At 36.0% G+C, this 24,579-nt stretch overlaps 1 protein-coding gene across 8 annotated transcripts in view; it reads left to right on the top strand.

The window, feature by feature from the left end:
* The window catches only part of LOC141548465 (protocadherin-11 X-linked-like), a 571,918-nt gene that overhangs the window by 339,587 nt on the left and 207,752 nt on the right, over positions 1–24,579 (top strand). For all 8 annotated transcript variants that reach the window (XR_012483963.1, XM_074277360.1, XM_074277358.1 and 5 more), the window contains one exon: positions 5,508–5,688. Coding sequence is in view for 7 of the 8 variants with exons in the window: in XM_074277360.1 (XP_074133461.1) it covers positions 5,508–5,688 (181 nt within the window). In the remaining variant the exon portion in view is untranslated. The remainder of the gene's footprint in view (positions 1–5,507; positions 5,689–24,579) is intronic.

The following is a 24,579-nucleotide window of genomic DNA, read 5'->3' as shown; positions in this document are numbered from 1 at the left end:
GGAGAAGAAAAGGTAGAAATGATGCAAATACATACTAAATGTTGATTTTTCTATAAACCTCAACCCTTTGTGTTAGCAATGTTTTGAATTCATAAAACATTTATTAATTTCTGCCTTTTGGCAGAAGCCCTTGTGACTTAATCTTATGCCATTGTGACTTATTTTACATATATTAAACTTTAAAATGTATACATTAACTATGATTTAGATATTTAGCATTCAAGAAATTACTTTCTAGTGCTAAATTACATTTTAAATACTGCTATGCTTTTTACAAGGTTTGCAAGTATGAAAAATGATAATTCAAGTCACTGGGAAAATATTAAGAATATGCATTTTTTTACATGACAAAAAGGATTGAACTCATCACAAGTTAAGACTGTGACTTTTTATTCATGAAACAGGAAAATCAGCTTTGAATAGATTGACAACTATTAGCTAGAGATAAAAAGGAGATTCTGAGGGATAAAGAATTGATCAATTTTCAAATTACATATTAATTCTATGCAAACTTTATGATCATCACCCTGTCTTTTTTAAACCTATCAAACAGGTGGTATCCATTTTAATATACTTTATTGGAACTGGGTTTCCTAGAACCCTTCAAATGACTTCTCCAAAAAGTAAAGATCTGGTAATAGAGCCTGAATACATTTTTGAGCTTTTTTAATTGATAGTAGAAGCGATTCTTCTCCATCAGTCATATGTGTAAGAGAAAGGGTTTAAGGAAGGATAGGAGCAGAAATTCAAGGAAAGGGAACGAATAGTGAGCATATACCTGAATTCATTTCAAATCTGTGGTTTTGCCAACGACTGTTACATATGACAGCCAGTTTTAGAATCAATAGAAAACCATATTTAACATGTATTGGACTACTTGCCATCTAGGGGAGGATGTGGGGGAAGGAGGGGAAAACTACACAGGGTTTTGCAAGGATTAATGTTGAAGATTTGTTCATACATATGGTTTGAAAAATAAAAATTTTTAATAAAGAAAAAAAGAATCCACAAGAATCTCCCTGAGACCCATAAAATCTGAGTTAGCTTGCTCAGTAACATGCTCTTTAACAAATGGCAGGAATTTGCACCCAAGTTTTTCTGAGTTCCTGCCTCGGCACCCCAGTGAATATGCCAGGAACTCTTTCTGGAGTAGATGAAAGTGTGGGAAAACAAATTCCACATGGAAAGAAAGCATTTTTAGTTTTTCTCAATTTAGCTGTTCTTGATCCTTACAAATTAGAAAATTTGACTGACAGTACCTAAAAAAAAATAGGATCTCTACTTAGTAATAATAGGTCCTTCTTTGCTAAGCATTCCAGCTCTGAGTTGTCCTCATAAAACCCATTACCACCAAATACTGCTTGTGAAAATTTACACATTCAACTACCTAAAATCTGGAGTAGCCCCCAAATAGTGCAGTGCCTAATGGAGAATGATAATCCTAATCTTAACAGCATGTTGTCTGTGTATACTGAGGTGGTCAGTTAGAGTGTTTTAAAATTATTTTTTTATCTCAGAAGCAAAATGCAAACATGGATTTTGATTTTGATATTTATCTTGTTATTGATCTCTTTTCTAGCCTCTTCTCTAAACACACTGCTGTTCTGGGGTCTTAGCCTGAAAATATTCCATTTGTCTTTGTACTATTTTTCAGCTTATTTTAAACTGATATCATCTCTGAGCAGAATTGGGTGCTGTATCAAAGTCAAGTATATAAGGAACCAAATATTCCTAACTAAAAGCCTTTGCTAGTGTTCTGGTGATTCTAATATCATTGGCCTCAGTGTGTAGCTGAAAAGAGTAGATTGTGTTGTGACCTTTAGAGTGCATTTCTTGTATGGATGGTCCTGACCCATTCAGGAACATACATTTCTCTTAGAAGTCAGCTCCTTGTGTTGTATTCAAAGGAAAGGCTTGTGAAAAAGGACCGCTCCGGTTGATGTTGAAGTTTTTATTGTTTGGAAAGTAGCATCAAGTGTTCCTTTTAAACAAGCAGCACTATAAGAGAACTATTATTGTATCACTTGGACCTACATAGATTCCCACAGAAAGAAAAAAGGACCATTTCTTCACATATCACAAAATCTGAAGCCAAACCTCTTGATGCCTTCTCTAAGCTCCCTATACAATGGGAGCCAGGCACCAGGTTGTTAGCTGTGGACATTAACAGACTACCTACCATCCTCAGATTTGCAGAAGAGAAAGTGATGGCCAGCCTTACTGCTACTCCTGGAAATAGGGGATCTGAGCTGGAGCCCTTTGGCACCATCATGGAGCAAAAGATACTTTCACTTTGTCATGGGAAAACTAAGTAGAAAAAAAGATGCATCAAATCATCTGCAGAACATGGAAAATGCAAACAACATTTGTTTGGGCCCTGACGCCCAGTTGTTTTTTTTTTTTTTTTTTTTTTTTTTTTTTTTAAGAAAAAATACCATTAAGAAATGAGTAGTCATGGTGTCAATTTACAAAAATATCATAAACCATTTCTCACTACCCCACATACATAAACACATTCCCTGTATGTTATGCCAAAGTCTGACTCTACCAGGAATTGAAATCAGTACCATGGACAGAAATCCTTTCAGCCTATGGGGATACGGAGTTGTGATGCCTCAATTAAGAAATGAGGGGCAGCTAGGTGGCACAGTGGATAGAACACCAGCCCTAAACCAGCCCTAAATTAAGGAGGACCCCAGTTCAAATCTAACCTCAGACACTTAACACTTCCTAGCTGTGTGACCCTGGGCAAATCACTTAACCCCAGCCTCAGGGGAAAAAAAAAAAGAAATGAGAACTACTTACTGTGTTACATTGGAAAGAATACAAGATTGGGAGCCAGGAGATCTTACTTTCTATTCCAGATTTTTAACTACATAGCCAAGTGACCTTAGTCAAGGCACTTCCTTTTTCTGGGCCTCAGTTTCCTCATATGTCAAGAGAGTGAAGTACATAATTTCTGTGATCCCTTAGAAGCCCTGGCTGTGAATAAATATGGATAAATCAAGAAGTTCTCCCATTTATGCTTGCCCAAGAGAAATAATATAATTGTCCTAACTGTCCAGGCAAAGAATCATGAGGAAAAAACCATGTAGTCTTAGTTATCAACGCAGAACAATACACTTTGTTGACTAACAAAAAGTGAAAAGGCAAATCAAGTATGAGAAAGAGAGAGAGACAGAGAGAGAGGATTACAGTAAGTTACTTAATCTTAAAATCTCCAGAATATCTTCTTGAGGAAAAAAGAGTAAAGGACATAAAAATGTGAGGACATATATTTGTAATGGAACATTGCTTTCTAAGTGTAATTTTTGAATGTCTTCTTCTTTTTGGGAAGACTAATTTTTACACTTAAACTCCTGAGTGTTATAATCAAATGAAACATGGTTATAAAAGAAAAGTATGTATTCAAAGGATATCTAGATTACATATGCAAAGCTCTTCATTCATCTTTGCAATATTTGAAAACTATCTCCAAAGAGTTTGCAAGAATTCCTGGAATTGTGAAGTTAGAATGTATCTTAAAGATTATCCAATCAAATATTTCATTTTTCAAAAAAGGAAAAGTTTATTTAAATAACTTCAAGGCAAACCTTCCTTTGAACAGACAAAGTCATTGAAAACATCGTTTTTACCAAATAATTTGAGTTTTTACTCTTGTCATACAATTTTATTATAAAAATCAAATCATATGATCATAATCTCTAAACTACATGCAATGGAAAACTTTCAAAATAGAAACCTAGCCCCAAAATTCAAAACCATAGTGGAACAGAATGAAAAATATAAGATTCCTACTATCCTGTTTACTATTAAAACTTGTCCTGAATGTACTTTCAGTGAGCCCCTAGAGATGGAATTGAATGGAAGAATATTTATTCAGCACTTACTGTGTGCCAAACATCTTGCTAAGTACTGGGAGTACATGAAGAAAATCAAAATAGTCCCTGTTCTTAACTCATATTTGAATCAGGGGAGATGATAATAGCTGCTGAGAAGCAGTGTTGCATAAAGGATAAAAGGCAGACATTGGAGTCAGGAATATCTGTCCTTACATCCTGCTTCTGACACATACAGGTGTATGTATGATCATGGGAAAGTCATTCAACCTCTGTGTGCCAGAAACCACTCCAATCCAATGCAAAAACCACCGACTTTGTATAAGACACTGTTCTAGGAACTTAGATCACCAAAATAAACAAGCAGACAAACAACATCTACTGCCCTAAAGGAGCTTGTTTTCTACTTCAGGACATATATTTGCAAACAGAAGTTTACACCCTATAATTTGACTGAATAATAATCAGTCAGGAAAAGGCTTTCCTAGGTGGAAATAAACAGACATGGGGGACAGCCTATACAAAGGCATGAAAATAGAATAACATCCTGTGACTTATTTGCTGAGTCAGAGAGCATTTGCAATTTGTATTGGTGGAGAATGACTCCATTACCAGGAGTCCCATATAGTAACAAAATTCACAGGTCCTTTTCTTTGTTGGTTTTGAAAAACTGTTGATGCTTAAGCAGCAATCTTACAGACTGAGGCTCACTTTTAAGTAGTGAAATATCAAGCCAATGGATTCAATTTAAATTCCTCCTGCTGTGCTTGTCCCCCACACATAAATGAGAATACCCATTTAGTTGAAAATTAGGGCTAGGCATGTAGTGGTCTGAGTTTCTGCAATATACAACTGTATCTTCTTAAATTATTTTTCCTTATAAGTCCCAGTTGTACTAAGTCCAGTAGTTGGCTTCTAGCAAAGAACAAAGTTCTGATAGCACCATAGTTAAGGAGGAATCTGCCTAAACTAAGTGACAGGAAGCTATAATATTGGAAGCATTTTTCTATAATTACTTTTACAATTGATCATTAGAGTAAGTTTTTTTTTGCTATTCTTATCTCCCTTACCATGTTACTCGCTTGATCTTTTGTCAACTAAAAAAAGATTGCATTCTATTTTTCAAGAGAGTTTCAAACTAAAATCTTATCACTAATCTATTGTTGAAGATTATACGTGATTTTAATTCCCTGATAGTTGATATATTGTTTTTTGTTAATTCTGATGTTCTAACTTTGCAGAGTGAACCATAACATTTAACAGATGCTACCCTGTGTCTTAAATAGCTGGAGCAATTTATAAACAAAATATTAAAGTAGTTTTGAAAAGTAACTTAATAAATTCATTTCCCAAAGTTGATGGATATCCCAAAGCTAATCTATAGAAACCATCACTTGTCAGTGAAGGCTGACATCAATTCTCTATAGGACCAAATGGTTTGCATATATCAGAGTTTGAGCATTTGAAAAATAGGGACAGCTCTGCTATCAGGTAAGACAGGTTTGAACACAGAGTTGCCTGTCCATAAAATCCTGAAACTGCACATTTGTACATAATGTTAATCTATCTTCACCAGATATCTGAAATGATACATTTTCTAAATTGGATGCATTGAGCAATTTTTTAAGATCAGTGTTGAAACTATATCATTTTCTCTCTTCCTTGTAGGCTCAGCGTCGTGTCACTTTCCACCTTCCAGAAAGCACCCAAGAGAGCGTACCTTTTGAGGCAGAAGCCGGTGCCACTGCTAGTGCCAGGCCTGGCTATGCCCGGAGAGAATATTATGAACATACGACTACTACACACAGCAACCGTACTGAAGGAGATGGCAACTCTGATCCTGAAACTGGTAAGTGATACTATATGTTCCTAAGATCCACAGTTTTACTGTCAGTATGTCAAAATGTGGAAAATTGTATACTCACTGCAAGTTAAGCATTTGAATGAGAGGAAGACACAGGTAAAAAGCAAAAATATAATGCTGATGATAATGATAATGCTGATGAATGATAATTATGCATCTTTCAGAATATCACTGTGATTTAAAAAATACCTTCCTTATGTTCATTAAAGAAACAAATATGGGAACCAAACCGAACCAATGAGTTCAGTGTAGTTTGGGAGTCTTAGCTTTACTAGATAAATGCCACGAACTGTCTAGAGTTTTGTCCCAGAACACTGTATTTAGGGGTCCATGGCAGTGATTACATAGAATCAACAGAATTTTGGTCTGTATTAACAAGGGTACTTAGTTACAATATGAAGCCATTAGATGGCAGGCTGGGGTAAGTACTGATCCGTTCACACTCTTGCCCATTTGTGCTCAATAGCCCCTCACTGAAAGGTCTTTTAGTGACCCTCATCCTGGGCATTGTTTGTATGTAGTACTTGCCCTGGGTTTAACAAATTTATAGTCAACTTGTGGGGCTTTTTAATTAATCTAATGAACCTAAATTAGTACCAGTGATGTGTATTTGAGGGTCATAATTTGATAATACTTCAAAGGACCTATGTGAACTGATACACTGCATTTGTACATACTAGAAAAAAGTAGGATACAAATTTTGATTTCAAAGCAAAATTATAATATCTTCTTGAACTTATATTTAAATTATATCTGTATACATGGTAAACCTTATAGTACAATTTGATGAAATTATTAAGTAATATTTTAGAAATATTTTAAAATCCTTGCATTGATTGACATACTTCAAATCCTTTATATCCCAATCAGACTGTGGCAGTCATCTTTCTTTTGAACGACTTTTTATTTTACTGTGATGATGAGACAGAACCAAGTGCCATAAAACAATTCCCTTTTTGGTGCTTTAGAGAATATTTATGACTATCTATAAATTCATACCTCGTGCTATCTTGCTGCTTAAAAATATGCTCAGATTTGGTCTGCACATAGGCTGGCATGAAGGCAATGGGAAAGGAAGGAATAGAAAAGAAATGTATTTGAAGATCAGACTTCTGAATGAGTATCAAATCTGACATGATTTGTATTGCCTCACAGTGCTGCCTTCATTTACATTACTGTAGTTATTTTGCATATTCTTTTTTGTTTTGCATCAGTTCGTGTAATTTTTTCAATGCTTCTCTATTTTTTTTTCATGTTGAGCATTTCTCATGGCACAGTAGCATTCCATTATTTTCATATACCATAATTTTCAGTGATTCCCCATCTTTGGGCATATAATTTGTCTCCAGCTTTCTCCTATTACAAATAGTGCTCTTATTAATAGTTCAGCGATATATGGAACTTTTCTTTCTGTCTTGACCTTTAGCTAGTATTAGGATCACTAGGTTAAAAAGGTTGTGAACATTTTAAGAACCTTAAAACATGATCATGAGTTGCATAACAAAATTTCAGGGAGGAAATTACATACCAAATTGTTGTGGCTCAGAATAACATTTTAGGAAATACAGAGTTGGTAAGGTATATAGAGGATTTCTTTTTATTTCTGAAGCCGTTTTTCCCAAAAATACATTTTTACCTTCATAATTGATGTCTGTTTATAGACTAGTAGTGACAGTGCCTTATTCTTCCCACTAGTATGGCTGTCATCAGTATACACAGTGCCATGCCAGTAATACAGAGCCTGCTCAAGGCATGCACACACAAGTTACAACTCTGCTGGGCCTCCTCAACAAATATTTAAAGCAGAGGACTGAAATGAGTAGAGGTGACATGCTTGAACAACTAAATCAAGCACCTGTGTTTGATTCAAAACAGTTACTCTACCATCTACTCTGTATACTCTTTTTTTGAAACCTAACAAAATATAGATTGTATAGACATGACAAAGGATTACTTGCCATCTAGATATCATCAGTGTAGCATTGCACTTGCAGAGGTACTAAATGGTTATCAAATGCTCTTAGAGAATGAAGTTCAGACAATCCCAATTATCTGTACCCTTTCATGCTTGATACTCAGTTAACATCTCTTCTGGAAATCACAATTTTCTTCAATAGGCATCAAGAAGGAAACTTCGTAGCCTATATGTCAAACAGTGCAATGAGAAAGAGTATTGTAAATAGAATACAGTTGCTTTGAGATCTGATTTCAGAATGAGTTGCATACCAGTTTATTATTTCAAGTGTTGAAGAGTAAATTATCTTTGTTACTTTATACCATGTAACTTGCACCAATTTTATCTTTCTGCCATCATCCTTTCAACCAAAAAGCAGAGATGCAGCTTTCTTTAGTACCATATATGAGATCCATCTTCTATGTATGATCATCACACCATTTTATCATCTATCAGATAGTAAATATGATTTGAATAAGATCTAAGCTACAAGGTAAAATCCCCAAGGAGAGATCTAATACCATGAAAATGAAGAGATGATTTCACCTAAAAAACCTTGTCCAATGAAAAAGGGCTAGTGTGGGGGACAGTGACATGGTCAGATTTCCTAATTAGGATTCAGGGCAAGGGAGCAAGGTCAGTGAGAATTTTTTTTAATTTGAATTATAAAATCTTTTGAAAGAAAATCAGTTTTGATTTACCCTTAGTTTGTGTGAAAATAGGTGATTTAACAAATGATCCTGAAGAATTGGCCCTCCCTTTGAGCCTTTGCCTTAACAAACTAAAAGAATCATTTATAATTAAAGTAATAATTGTATATTAAAAATAGAGGTATGGGTATAGAAAGTGTTTTGTTGAATAAGCTATTTGCACACCAATCACAATTGAATTTGTTTCTCAGGAAACTATTTTTCTCCAGTAGAAAATATAAAGGTTAATACTAATCCTAATTGAAGACAAATTGCAAATTAGTTTTTTTTTTTTTGGTAAATGACATTCTGCTATGGAAACCAACTGGTTCCACAAAATAATTATAAGGAAAAATAATACAATTTTTGCCAGTTGGCAAACTTATCAAACTTATCAAAGGAAAAAAGTATCCAAAGAGAGTGGACAGGTTTACATGAGCTATGATAATTACTTTACAGTTTCATTGTCTGAAGTGGGTCTTCTTAAACTTTTTCCTCTCACAACCTCTTTTCACCCAAGAATCTTTATGACTCTAGGTGTGTAGGTACACATATACATTACACATTGTTATACAATAGATACACAAATGAAACATTTACTGATGATAAATCATAATTTTATTGCCCCCACCTTCAGTTATGAGATCTATATGGGGTCTCTAACCCACATTTTAAGAAGCTGGGGTCTAGAGTGCTTATAACAGATTGAAGACAAATGAACAGGAATAATAATTTTTAGATAAAAACTAAAAACATACCATTTTTTGTTTATTACTTTGGAAACTCATTATCACATGACAAAAAAAATGAACACCATAAAAAGTATTATTGAACCTTGTCCAAGGAAGCTTTTTATTGCATGACCCCATTTCATCTCTGCTGTGATCTGGTTATATGCATCCCAAGGAAAACATATAGTTGAGATGTAAGCCTAAGACTTTTATTGATGTTGTTGATGTTGTTCAACAATAGAAAATAATCATGATTGAGATGATCCCAGATTTAATCTCCTTTTGCTAGGAATGAGGACTAAGGTACTTTTGTTCTGAAAGAAAACTTTCTGGGGCACTAACCACCCTTATTTGTGGCTGGGAGCAGATGCCAGTAAGCTGTATGCTCTTAGTCAATGGCACCACAAATGGGAATGTAAACTGTTAGAGGCAGTTAATGCTGTCCTTGAGCAATTGAACTAAATTATGCAGCTCCATTTTCATATTTTGAAATGTATCACATCCTCAATCTGGTTTTTTTTCCTGCTAATGAATTGCCTATAATAGTACATTGTACTGAAAATTGCCTTCTTGTGAGCTCACAGATTTAGGTGTCAACGCAACTTTTTATGAATAATTTTTTTAAAGTTGCCAGAGGGATTTAAAAGTATTACTTTAAAAAAAATAAGAACCTGGTTTGTTAAACTCCTAAAAGAATAAAAGAAGTTCTGTGATCTGTCCTCCAGTGCATTTTGCCAAGGATATCTTCTTCTATAATGCGAAATGAAACTGTCATGAATTCTTGTCTTATAATTTCTCTACAGGAGATATCAGTTCCACCCCCCACTTTATGTTTGGATAAAAATAAATAGCACAGCTGTAGGTCAAATTTGTCTTTCATTTCCCAAAAGGGAAGTACATACTCTGAATACCATGAGCTGGTCTTTCAAGATGCTTAGATAATTTATACATTAGTCAACTGGATGACTTTAGTTTCTGGTATCGATAGGCACAGAAAGTTATTTAGACATATGTGTTCAGAGCTGGCTCTAGATACAACTGCATTTGTATGCAGTCCTCCTCCCCCTATTTTTCCTATAATAACCAAAGCCCTCCCTTTGTTCCATAACTCTCCTGAGCTCTCCATGTTTGAGTACTTCTCTCCATGCCCCGCCCAGGTCTGGACCTTGCTTCTTGCTACCCAGCTCCTATTGAAATACCTAGCTCCAAAACATTTATTCAGTCGAAGTCCTATTCTGTAGGATTAGCTAACATTATAAATCAACTTATAGTAAGGCATGATTAATGGGTGCCCATAAGTTAGTATGTTGCCTCACTCAGGTAGAACATTTGATATTTAACAAGGACCTTTCAAAGACAGTCACAGGAGAAACGATCATTTAGAAGTTGAACTATCACATAGAGATATCATTAAGGCATTTGTACAACATTCGAATCAAACCAGAGCTGGGCTTACATATAGCCAAATATTTATGGAAGGAATCATAAAGAATAGCAGCATGGATTAGATGGAAAACCAGACAGGATTCCAGTCCTACTTCTGATGCAAGTCACTTAATTTCTCAGTGCCATCTCACAAATCAATGAGAAGATTGCCGAGAATATGCTAGTTTGCATTGGTAGAGTTTTCTTATTCAGATTATCCCTATGCCAAGGAAATCAGAAAATTCTAGTGTAATACAATTCACAGTTAATGCTTTTATTTAAAGATGGATTTAGAAAGATGGTTTTTCCTAGCCCACCTTGAGGTTATTCTCTCATTGTAATCCAGAAAGTTTAGACATTATTGGGCATTCGAGCCAACAATGTTCTGAGATTCATGTAGCAGAATCTATGTACATAGAGGCGTCATGGTGAGTATCATGATAGAGTAGACATAGTGCTATATTTGTCATTTCTACCTCATCCAACACTACTTCTAGAATTGACTGGCTGTGTAACCCTGGACATGCCAGTTAAGCTCTGTGAGCCCTCAGAAATTTTCTGAAGCTATCCATGGCAGAAAAAAAAATGTTGATCTGCATAAGAGAGTTTCTTAACTGGGAGTGACCCATACTGATAAAATGGTAGGCCCAATAAAAACAACAAAAAAGCTTAGGTATTTTTATTATTATATAAGGTAATCCCCTATAATGGCATCAGACATGTTAAAACTGGAAAGGATCTTAGAGATCCAACACACTCATTTTATGGATGAGGAAATCTAAGGCCCGGGGAAGAGCTGTGACTTGCTTAAAGTTATACAGATATTAGCAGAGGAATGGATGCCCTTTAACTCCACATCTGGTGCTCTTCCTCCTTATCCTACCGTCTCTGCATCATCAAGTAGAGAGAAGGGAATTGCCACTTAATTTCTCTAGGATTTATTAATTCATTCCAATTTGTTGTGTTAAGAGGCTCTTGGCAGGTCATGGAGAAGCATTGTGTTCCTTGGGAAGCATCATGAAGGGAAAGGGAAGAGAAGAGCAAAAACTCAAGTGGGAAATTGGTGGACTGCCTCTCCAGGGACTTACCTGGCCTTTGGTTTACCAAACATAAATATCTTATTTCAGAAAAGTTCCCTGAAAATGAAAGGCCATGTCATATCTGTATTTTTCAAAACCTCAATATTGTACATGGTTATCTTCTCTAAAAATACTACATCTGGCTAGCAGCTATCACATCAGAACAATGCAATTGAATGCTGATGAGCAACTTTTTACCCCTTTTCAAGAGGTATTTATTAATCTTTTTCCTTTCCTCTTCTGATTCCAAATGTATATCTGTAAGGTAGCTTCAAAAGAGGTTACCCAAGAACCATATTTAAGACCTAAATGAAAGACTGCATAATTAGTCATTTGCAACTGATGCTAAGTGTTGATTTTGGAATGTGGCCTAGGCTAGCATATCTGTCTATCTGCCCCTCTTCTCCCTGCCCCTACATTAGGTTTGCTTAGCCCTGTAGTTGAACACTAATAATTAATTCGCATTGAGCTGGAGTAATTAATCTTTCCCATGTAGTACAAGTTGATTGATCCTCTAGCTTTTATCTAATTAGCAAAAAAAACTGGGAAGACTATAATGATTGGTGAGGATATCATGCTTCTCTGCAAACTGCTGGCCTTTTTGAAGACCATCTGAGACTGGTGTCATGAATTGCATCTTTTGAAATACTTGGCTAACCTTTTTTACATATTTGAGTCAAGCAATGGCAATTTGCAAAATTAGTCCAGTTGTAATAGTCTCACCTAAAGAATGCATCCTTTGGAACGAGATGAATAGTGCCATTTGCTATCCTAATAGCTTGTGGATAAACACAGTAGGGGTCATATATTTAAAGGCTAACTAGTGTCTTTTGAATATCCTACAGCTTACTTGTTACAAAGAAATATGATAGAGACAGAGACAAGAAAGTGTGTGGGATACCATTAATTATGCTGCATATATAGTCATAGCCAAGAAGAAGGTCCCACGTGGAATGTGTAGCATAGTCATGGTTCAGCCTTAGGACTCAGAAACTCTCAGAGTTTATCTAGTCCAACCTCTACTTAACCAAAAATCCTTTCTACAGCACATCCAGCAGGTGGTTATCTATATTAATCTACATTAAAAGACCATCTGTGGCCTCTCACAATAGTAAGCTTTCAGTCTTCTCCAATGTTATATTTGTGAATATGATTTGTGAATCCAATTGTAAAGCTTTATATTTATTCCTATTCCAGTTCACTGGCCTATAGTTTGCAGACATTTACCATTCTCTGATCCTGGGATACCTCTTCTTTTCTCCATAATCATTCAGGAGCACCAGGAATAGCTTCAGAAGCACATCCGCTAGTTTCTTCATTCAGTCAGTCTGTCATGTGCCAGATACTGAGTAATGAAACAATCCCCATTGGAAAGGACTTTACTTCCTAACTTCAAAAATCCCCCAGAGGGTGATTCATCTAAGATTCATGATCTGAACTCATCATAGGTGTTTCCTTAATATTTCCTTAGTTTGGACATTCCCTATTCAATTCCACAGGAAAGAAAGGCCAGAGAAAGAGATATCTAGGTAGTGACCTTTTAATGAAACCAAATGAACTTTTTCGGGCCTTCACATTTCTGATTCAAAACTATCCTCAGTCACTTCTCTTGGGACTCTATTAGCAGTAGCTTGAAAATGTCAAAAATGCAACTATTCAACACAATAATCCAAGCCAAGTACAAAGTGCTCATGAAGGAAAATGCTGTCCATAACCAGATAAAGAACTAATAGACTCTGAATCCAGATCAAAACGTATTTTTGCACTTACCTTATTCTTTCTCTTTTTTTTTTCCTTTTGATCTGTTTTTTTTCTTTCACAACTGTAACTAATATGGAAATATGTTTTATATGATAGCACATTTATAAGCTGTATCAAACTGCCTACCATCTTTGAAGGAGAAAAATTCACAACTTAAAATCATGTAAAAATTAATGCTAAAAATTTCCTTGACATGTAACTGGGGGGGGGAAATAAAATACTATTTAATAAAATAATACAATATCCAGAAATGTAACTATTATGCTCTAATTGCTTAATCTGAATTTTAGAATTTGGTAAAATCACGTCCATACTTCCTCCCCCAAACCCCACATCACTTGAATTTTAATACAATTATACATGGCCAACCATAATTGAAGAAGGTCATTAATTATAGAAATATACATAATGATTTCAAATGCAAAGAGTTCTAATGTCCTAACCAAAGGAGTAACTACATGTGTATGTTGACACACTTGTACATATATATATATATATATATATATATATATATATACATATATATGCCTAATATCAATAATCAATCAATCAGTACGGATGTCTAATATCAATATGGGAATTTAGAGTATGGCAACAAGCATAAGAATTGTTGGTGAACTCAACTCCATCAGTGTGCATTGCCATCTATCTAGCATTTATAGTCTTAGATAGTTGCCTGTGACTCAGAGAGATTAAATGACTTGGCTACAGTTTCCCACCTGCTGTCAGAGACAGGATATATAATGAAAAGTTCCTTGAGGCAATCAAGGCCTGTGATTTTGTCTGTGTGCAGAGAATGTCCAGTGTGGAAACTCCCTCCACTGGTAGAGATCAGTAACTTGTCTCCAACTTAGAATTTTAGAGTCAGGACAGTGATGTCAAATGACTTACTCAGGGTGAAACAACTTGTATGTGTCAGAAGCAGGGCTCCAACCCAGGTATTCAAAGTTGATTCTCTGTTAACCCACACAACCTCTCAGTAACCTGTACACCAAATAGTATTAGAAAATCAGGAAAATTAAAGCATTTGTCAAATGGCAGAATGCTATTCCAATTCTCCAGTTATTAAGATTCACTCTGAAAATGAGCTGAGTGTTTGGTCAGGTTATTATGGCTAGGTGTCTCCTTGGGAATTCTTAGCTTGGCTCCAAGAACACTACCTCAGAGAATAAGGACATGAGCCTTGAAAAATCTTGTTCATGGTTGAAATACTCTGTGGAAGACACAGTGAAGAGAGAGAGAGAGAGAGAGAGAGAGAGAGAGAGAGAGAGAGAGAGAGAGAGAGAGAGAGAGAGAGAGAGAGAGAGAGAGAGAGAGAGAGAGAGAGAGAGAGAGAGAGAAGAGAAGAGAAGAGGAGAGGAGAGGAGAGGAGAGGAGAGGAGAGGAGAGGAGAGGAGAGGAGAGGAGAGGAGAGGAGAGGAGAGGAGAGGAGAGGAGAGGAGAGGAGAGGAGAGGAGAGAGAGAGAGACACACAGAGACAGAGACAGACAGAGAGACAGAGACAGAGAGAGACAGAGAGACAGAGAAAACCGATTTCTCAGGAACCAAAAAAATCAACATTTTGACCAGACTGCTAACAAAAATATGCATTTGCCCCACTAAAAGAACTCCAAAACACTGTTTGGGGACAAAAGGCATGGAACTATAGATTGAGACCTGGAAGGGAAGTGATCGACTCTTATCCCATCACTTTTCCGAAGAGAAAACTAGAGCTAATGGAGCTTAACTGACAAGGCTACTTGTCAAGGGCCGGATCTCGGGACTTGGGACTTGAACTCAGTTCCTTTGATTCTGAATCCAACACTATTTCTACTGTATAATACTAATTCAATTCTATTTACTTTAGTGGAGGCTATAGATCTAGGAGGCTATAGATCTATTCCTTCTATGGCCTTTTCAGTATTTCTTTTAAAATGACAGATACAGCAACAACTAGAAGGCTCAGTGCATAGAGTATTGGCGCTGGAGTCAGAAGGATCCAAAATCAAATTCCAACTGAGACAGTAGTTGTGTGATTCTGGGCAGGTTACTTTACTTCAATTGCCTCAAAAATAATTCGCAAGATACAAAGCACTTGTATATTGGAGGGGCAAAGCAGAACTAAGATATGAATCAGATGGTAAATATATTCTATTTCAAAACATTAACTAGCCACCTAGGCTATATTTTTTTCTCTTTGGCATAGTAAACTATTTTTAATATATGTGTTTCTGCATTTATAGTGCTGAAAACTAATACTAGTCTTTTGTAGGGGACCCCTTAAAAACTCTAACGAACTTAGCAAGCTTGAGATTAGACATTGAGCAAAAGAAAGAATTTTCAGCATCTCTTAAGGGGAAATGTTATCATCATTATTATTATCACAGTCATCATATATTACCTCCTGAGTATAAGACATAATACTGCTGTCATATGTTGTGGGGGAAAACATCTTTAAATTTTTTTTTTAAATTTCTTCCTCCATCTCTCTACTTTCCATCAATTTGTCAAGAGAAAGTGTCCTGTCTGTATATAAACCACATACAAATATGCATAATGATATAGTATACATATGCACACTCCTTCAGATCGTGTCAGTAGAGAGCTATTTTTATTTTTAAGGTAATAAGAAAATCAAAACTGCTTTTACTCTCTTTGTGTTATATTTTCCTCAGGTCGGAAGAAGACTGCTCTTTTCAGTCATTAATACTGGGCTAGTGAATTCGTGCTTGTTTTAGTACCGGCTATGATATATAAATAATAAATAATAATAATGTAATGAATAATACTTGGTGTATAGCAAGAATGGCCCAATCCAAGAGTTCCACGCTCCCTCCCACCCCCTCACCTCCCCCCTTGCCTACACTTGGGCAGTGTGTATAATCCACGCACTACAACCACTACAAACATTGATGGAGTAGCAGATGCTCCGTGATTTGCATTCATGTGGTCGCTCAGCCAAACACACTTAGAGAAAATCTACATTTCTCCATTTGTGGAGTATGAAAAGTAAGAGTGAACAAAGCAAATCTTACTGTGCTTTCATATCATTTCAGGCCACAGACATTCTATGTAAGAGACATGATAAATTTGGAGACTAGTTGGAAAATGCCATCATATTTGGAGGCTCTGATTTAAAGGAGGACCACAAAAAATCAAAAGTGGTAATGGCCTCAAAAACAAACCAGCAAGGGCCCAGGTCCAAATGGCAAGTAATATACTCTGACGTTGGACAGTGCCATTCTGGTGACAGCCTTGAAGATGAGTGTATCTTCAGTATCTTAAATCGAATATGGATTAGATAGAGCTTTATCATGCTGAAACAGGCCACTCAAAGAAAAGCAATCCTTTATCCTGTCCATTCTGTTTGAAAATGACAAGCACTGATAGCTTGGCACATGTTGCCAATTGCAAAGCAATGTCATGAGGTCTGCAATGTCATTGAGCTTGAATAACTACCCTCAGCAACAAGGAGTAGGTGGGTTTCTCTTCACAATCAGCCTTTCTTTGCTCCCAAATTTTTATTAGGCCACCTACAGCATAAAATAAAGTTCCTATGACATTTATGTTCTGTTATTTATGAGCCATGAGGTGATTCATTTTGTGGCTTTCTTCTACTTATTTTCTCTTACATTCTCACTTCTCATTTAGCTTTGAGCATAAGAAAACAACACTGTGTCTCCCCTCCTTATTCTTTTTTATAGTCTCTTACATGTCTCTTACAATCAGGCGTAGACCTTTTTTATGTCAACTGAAATATCAACCAGCCACACACTGATTTCTTGTCTTCTTCTTAAAATACAAAATCACTGCAATGATTAGATAAGACACTGACCCCATGAGTACTTTTTAAAGCCTATAGATGGTACTTGTAACTCCTTGCACTAGTGAAACATGTCACACTTAAAATATACGAAGGCATTCATTATATAATAACTGATTACAGTCCATTTTCATAAGAATTCTGGGGTTTGATTTTTTTTTAAATTGGAGAAATATTGAAGCTCCCCAATAAGCAATGCCAGTGACTACAATCTGCTGATTCAGTGTGTCAATGTTTTATTCATATTCAAAATTTATTAACCTTAGTTAATAATAACCTTAGTTAACCCATTCCAACAAAGTGGATGATCTTGTACTAACATTTTCATTTTGACATTTTTGTCACCATTTATTGTCTTTAGGGAAATGGTAGGTGTTTTGAGGAATTTGCAGGGATGCTAAGGACAAGAGGAATTAACTGTCCTCTGCTTGGTCCTAGAAAGGGGCAGGTAGATTCCTTGTTAGTTTTTCAAAATTCATTTGAATTCATCCATCTTTGGAGGAGCATAATGAAAAGAAGGCTGGGCTTGGAGTATAAGACCCAAGAAGAGACAGATTTGAATCCCCTCGGAAACTTATTTGCTGCGTAACCTTGCATAAGCCAGTTTTCCTCATTTTTAAAATAAAGGTAATGAAGTCACCTACCTCACATGATTGTTGCAAGAATTAAATGAATTAACACATGCAAGGAGTTTAGCCAGCTTTAAAGCTATAAAAAAAATATGGTCAATGTTGATGAAATCTGGGAAGAGAAACTGAAGTCCATAGAAACACCAAGTATGGGGTTGGTTGGTTGTTTCATTTTGTATTGCTTCCCCCCCCCTCACTTTTGCCTATTAAAGACAAAGGATATGTACAAGGATATAGGTAATGTGGGAGGTAAAGAGCTAGATAAGAAGGTGATATTTGAGAATGGGATTGGGATTTAGGAATAAGGGTTTAACAAGAGAGAGTTGACAGATTCCTGGCCAGAGATGGAGTAGCCTCCTGAGGCTGCTAAGAGTGTACCTGCAGGTGTCTTGCTAATCTAATCAAAAGGATTTAAAACTTAAAGGGGTGGGGGAGGGAGAAGACAGCCAGTATATAGCTTCAAAGTTAGATATGATAGAAAACAACCAGAAAGAAAGAATAATGGTTCAGACACACCAAAATTGACAGAAGAGAAACATGCAAGAAAGGAGTCTGTAGTAAAACCCGAGGCTTCAGGTGTTTGTATGCAAGTACCCAAAGTTAAGGCAAAAACGAGAGGAACTAGAGATCCTACCAAAGATGGGGTAAGTTTGTCCTCATATTTCTCTCTAACTTCTTGAAGAGGTCAGATCTAGAACAGGACGATGGTTCTGGATATGGATACCTTAAATCACCAAAAAACAGAATGAGAAAAGGTGGTAGGGAGATGGAATCACATTGTCAATTAAGAAAGTATGATCATGGGATGAAATGCAGGAACCTCAGGTTCTAGATCAGTGGTCCTCAAACTTTTTAAATAGGGGCCAGTTAGTTCACTGTCCCTCAGACTGTTGGAGGGCCGGACTATAGTAAAAACAAAAGCTCACACTCTGCCTCTACCCCTCAGCCCATTTGCCATAACCCAGTGGGGCTCATAAGCATCCTCAGCGGGCCGCATCTGGCCCATGGGCCATAACTTGAGATCCCCTGTTCTAAACCTAGAGTTTTGGGGAAAGGTAAAAGGAGGGAGAAACAAAAGTCATTTTATCATTGACATTTTCTACAGACCACCTGGACAAAATGAGGAAATAGATAAGGAATTTGGAAAATAAATCAGCAGCCTGGTATAGTAAGGAGGGACTTCTGGCATCCAAGAGTCTCCCAGCACCTACTCTCTCTGTCCAAAGCAGAGTGAGAACTGTAGTATTTGTTCCCTCCTTCAAAGATAGATGAAGGCTTTCAATGTCAAATTCTTATTTGCAATCCACACCAGTGAGAAATATTTCCCAACTGAAATATGTCTTCTTTTTCCCTTCCCCCACACCCAGTTTGGGTTCCCAGTGCCTTCTTTCACTATCTGGAGTGACTTTCAAACGAATGACCCAAAGGAAAAAAAGCTGGCAAATGGACTACAAATCCCCCAACACTAACAATAAAGAGATGAAACAGCCTCCTTACTTTTGTTAGAAAGATGTTTCTTTATGGCAATCATCTAGGACCAAAGCAGCAGCTGGGCCCAGGTTGAATTCATTTTTAGCTGATGCGAACAGAAATAACCTATCTTTCACATCCTTCTTCCTAGCCAAAATACAAACATTCCTTAATTATACAAAATCTTCCAGGAAATGCATAGAGTCATGGATTTTTAACTGAAGGAGACCTTTGCATAATTTAGGCAAACTAGACAAGTGTAGGAGTTAGGGTTCGATGTATTTTCTTCTTTCTCGAAAACTTTCTCTCTTACCACATCATCCAGTGGCCAATGATCCCGTCAAACAAGTGAGAATATTATTATGCTATCTTCTTGCCTCTACTAAATTTTTAATCCACACCATGTTTAGGCTCTATATTGAGGCACACTGTCAAATATTAAAGATTATCATTAACAAAATATTTATTATGCAAATACAATTATGCAAATAAAAATGGTTTAAAACTTGAGCTTCAAGCAAATTGTCTATGATCTATTTAAGTTGCAAAGAAGCAAATAGAGAAAATGTAAAGGGAATAATGATATGATGAGATACCAATAGCTAATTATTACAGACTTCAGTCAAGATCAATCCAACATGTAAGCAGTGAGATTTAGCTCCCCAAATTTCACCAGCCTGAAATTCCTCCTGGAATTAGAACTACTCTTTTGTTTCAAGGCATTATCTTGAAAAGGCCTCTGTTAAAATATGTTTGCTAACCAGGAGGAAATAGCCCATGAGAACAGATTAATTTATCAAATTAGGTAACTATCTTTCAAGAAAGGGTGATCATTAGGGAATAGAGGATAGAGCAATTAACTTTTGATGTTGGTGGGAAAGGTCCAAGTCATGGGGCACTCTTATAAATGTCAAAACCTAGCTTGGGGCAGCCTTATGGGAAACCACTAACTTTGCTTTTGTTCACCAGGCAATCCTTGGGCTAGCACTTTGATTGCTCCTCAGAAAATAAATATTCTGTGAAAGAACCAATCCTTGAATATGGATTGCAAGGGGCCTGGTTCTGACCTCGAAATCAATTGTTACAAGTGTAACCTCTAACATGTTTTTTTTTAACGTGGAAGAGATCATTTTCTCTAACTTTATTTTACAACTGCAGAAATCATACCTGGTATTTATATAACACAGTAAGGTTTGCAAAGAGTTTTCAGTGCATTTCATGTCCCATTTGAATCAAACAGCCCTGGAAGGTATATGTCACTTTTATACCCATTTTACAGCTGAGGAAACTGAGGCTAAGAGAGGCTGAATGACTAGCTCAGGGTCACATATCTAGTAAGTATCTAAGACAGAATTTCAAGTTGGATCTTCTTGACTCCAAGCCCATCATTCTGTCTATCTGGGTGCCTCAGAAAACTGAGTTTGGTGTCAATTGAAACATTGCTTTTTTACTTTCGAACTCCAGATAAAAATTTTAATTTTTATTAATTTAATATAATCACAATTGCCATTTGCTTCCTGTGATCCTCTCTGTCTCTTTTTGGTCACAAATTCTTCCCTTGTCCATAGATTAGACAGAGATATTTTTCCTTGTTTCCCTTATTTGCTTATGCTATCATTCTTTATATCTAAATCATGTACTTATTTTGACCTTATCTTGAAATACAGGATAAGATACTGATCTGGACTTAGAAATTAGGCATTTCTAAAAGAAAAAAAAGACACTTACTTGATCCCAGGATTAGTGCCTTTGAGCTGTATCTGCATCATGACCTGAGTCTAGAAAGGTTTTTTTCTAGCTGTAGGCTATAAGCCCCTTGACAATAGGGACACTTTCATTTTTGTCTTTGTCCATAGTTCTCACTTCTACCTGCTGAATGAATGAAGAGGGACCTAGTTGGGGTACATAAACTTTCTAATTCTGAAGAAATCTTGCAAGAGTAAAGCAAGTAGTCATGTACTACGTATCTGTGGCATATACTTGTAGTAGGCAAGGGCATTGCATTCTACATAGAAAATCAGAATAAAATAAGAGGAAAGAAAAAATGTGTCTCAGATCAGAGGCAGATCATGTTGAGCTAAATACTTTAACTAGCATTGCCTCAATCCAAAAGAAACTGCTGCTAATCTATGCATCTTGAGTTATAACCAAATGTTTTGAGGTTAAAGTCCTAAGAGTTTTGAGGCACTGATTTTGTTTGGCAATTCAATGTCTCTATGGTCTATTATGAAGAGCTCTAATTGGGTAACTGTTGATTACATGTGAGTTTTATTTCTTTTTCTAGCTCATTGCTTACTCATTTATCTGTTTAGTTTGAAACTAGTAAAGAGTTATTGACTTATTTTTTTGTTCTTAGATCTCATTTTAGCATCACGTTCTCACCCCCTTGCTCCCTTGATCCAATATATTTTTAGAAGGCAATATGCCTGAATTCTTATAGACATAAAATGAAGGAAAAGCTGTCTCTTCAGTGTGATGCTCCCTGAATATAAATGCTCAGGGAGTTGTTGCAGATGTGACTTATCTCTTATGGGTGTTTTTTGTTTGTTTGTTTGTTTGTTTTGCTTTCCAGTTTCTATAAAAGAATGAGGGATGGCTAAGTCTCATTTGGAGGCTTAGTAATGTGTAGCCACAGATTATTGGGCTTTCAAAATTTGAAGATTATTATGGAATTCTCAAAAATAATTTCAGCACATTACTAAGAAATGAGCAGATACATGAATTAAAAGCCAAAACATGAAGCTGAACAGTACGTTTTCCAGTGTAGATTGCTAGTGTTTATAGGAAGATGGAACTTTGAGAAACTTTAGCTATTGTCTAATTCAACCTACTTCTTTGACAGTAGAGTAAACTAAGTCCCAAAATAGGGAAGGTTTGTGTATTGAAGTCCTTCCAGGACAGGGATTACTTTCTCAGGCTTCTCTTTATTAAAGAAACAGAAATCTGGCTTTGCTTATGTCCGCTAAGTTTACCCCCACCAGTAATCAAAGATTTGCCAACAACCCCACCCATGAGAAATGAAAAGAAAGGAACAAGGGATTATTTGAAGGCCCTAAAAGTTACAAACTGTAATGGAAAAAGAACTGGATTTGGAGCCAAAAATTTGGGTTCATATTGGTCTGTTGAAAACTGACCCTGAAAAAGTCACTTAACTTCTCTCAGATTGTGTTTTCTCATTGTAGTAATACTTGTAGCATTTACCTAACAGGGTTTTGTGAGCAGTAAATGAACTAAAGTTAAATAAGTGCTTTCTTATTATTACTCTCATCAGAAAGTGTATCGTAATCTTTTATTTGTATTGCACCTTTGTTTTGTCAAATCTTTCAAATTTATAGAAATAAAGTAATATTTTAGAAGTATTTTACAACCCTTAACATTATATATAAATTCTAACTATTATTATTAATATTCAAAATGATTCTTAGATTTGTTAATAGGGAATTTAACTTGAGAAGAACACTTTATTCTTTTACCATCCCTGTACACCAACTCCTTTCTTCTGAACCTGGGAAAGTTTTGTACTGCCCCTTCATCACCATGCTCACCATTTCTGGATGTCAGATCTTCTGTCTCCAATCTGTAGCCCTGTATTGGGCTCCCTCCCTCCAATATCACTTATTCTATCTATTGAAGGCATATTGACTTATTTGTTATCACACCACAAATTTTGTTGGCACTAAATTAAGATCCCAAAGACAGTTTGTATATAAATTTGTGACTCCCAAGAGCATGGGTGACGCCAGATTTAGGTGGATCTAGAGGGGACTAAAGGGGAAAGATTTCCTTTAGAACATACATATAATTTTATTTTTAAATGAAGTATTTGATTTATTTATTCAAATGAAGTCCAGGCAAGTGTTAGGAGGTCTGGAATTAATGCCTTTATCCTTGTGGCTGATTTATGACTCCTGGCTTGCCTCAGTCATCTGGCCCATTCATCTCTCACTATCCATGGATACTTGTCCACTGTCTTCACCACTACCATCTCCAAAAAGTTTCTAAGTCTTTCTTATGGTCTTATTTCAGTCACCCCCCGATTCTGTTTGTTTCACATGTGTACCTAGACTACAGCATTTTGGGAAAGTGTTACCTTTTATTTGGGATTATAGGGCTGTCTTTTTTTCCCAATATCTCTCCTATTTCCTTCTTTTATTCTTTAATACTGCTGCATATACCTGTGGCAAAATAGTTGATTTCAGTACTTAATATGACTTATTGCAAGACATTACAAGGCAGAAAACATTTTTCCTACAAACTTTATAGCAGACAATAAAAATCGGTTTCAACCAATGATATTTGTTGTACTTTATTGTAAGGTTATCAGAGAAGTTGTTATCCATGTGGGATGTTGAAATGCCTAATCAGACTTTGGCCTGATTTAGAAAGAATTATTTATTGTCTAATGAAGATGGTATAATGGTATGCAGGAGAGCATTCAGAGCAGTGATTTGCAATTTTGAGAAAAATGCTGTAAATCAAACAATATTTCTTTTATAATTTGTTTACTCTAATATCTACAGCTTTACTGAAAGTCAGTGTGGGAAAAGATTCAAAGAGTAGACATTATTGCATGAGCTAGGAAACGCCCCTTTACATAGCTCCAACAGCATCTCCTTTGAGAGAAAGCACCATACAAAGGAAGCTTTCCTCTCTTGGGTTTTTGATAGTGAGTCAGCATTAATATATAATGAATGTATTTGGAGGGGTGGTATAGTGAAAACAATCACTGAACTGGGATTCAACGGACAGATTCTACTCCTAGTTTGGCCCCTAAGGAGTTACATGACATTGGTTTTATCATCCCTGCCCTTGCATCATATTTGGACATTTATAAAATAAAGGGGTTAAATTGTGATCTAAAAACAGACCAGGTAGAACATAATAGAATTTTACTTGTGTTTCTGTATTTTAAAAACACAATTAAAACACAATTATATGAATTTCAATCATTTTATTTTTTTCACTTTTATTTAGATTAATTTCTATTAGTTTTTATTATGTATAAAATTTTTTATATGGAGATGTAACTATATATTAGTTTTATTGCCTTTAGAATTTATTATGAATTGTTCATTTTGATTACTGGATTTCTTGTCACATCTGGATTTGAATCCCTGTTCTTCCACTTAGTTCCTCGGTGATCCTGTGTGAGTCATTTAACTTTTGTGCACCCTGGCTCTCTCTGCTATAAAATGAGAAAGATTGATTAGGTGACTCCTTATCCCTACCACCTTCCTCTTCCTCTCTATGGGGAACCTGTGAGCCAACTTCCCATTTAGCTACACTTTGCTTTTGTTTTCAGTATATAATTTTTTTGTATATAATAAGAGTATTAA

Source organism: Sminthopsis crassicaudata, chromosome X, assembly GCF_048593235.1.
Source record: "Sminthopsis crassicaudata isolate SCR6 chromosome X, ASM4859323v1, whole genome shotgun sequence".
Taxonomy (NCBI): domain Eukaryota; kingdom Metazoa; phylum Chordata; class Mammalia; order Dasyuromorphia; family Dasyuridae; genus Sminthopsis; species Sminthopsis crassicaudata.
This window is presented reverse-complemented; position numbering and strand designations above follow the sequence as displayed.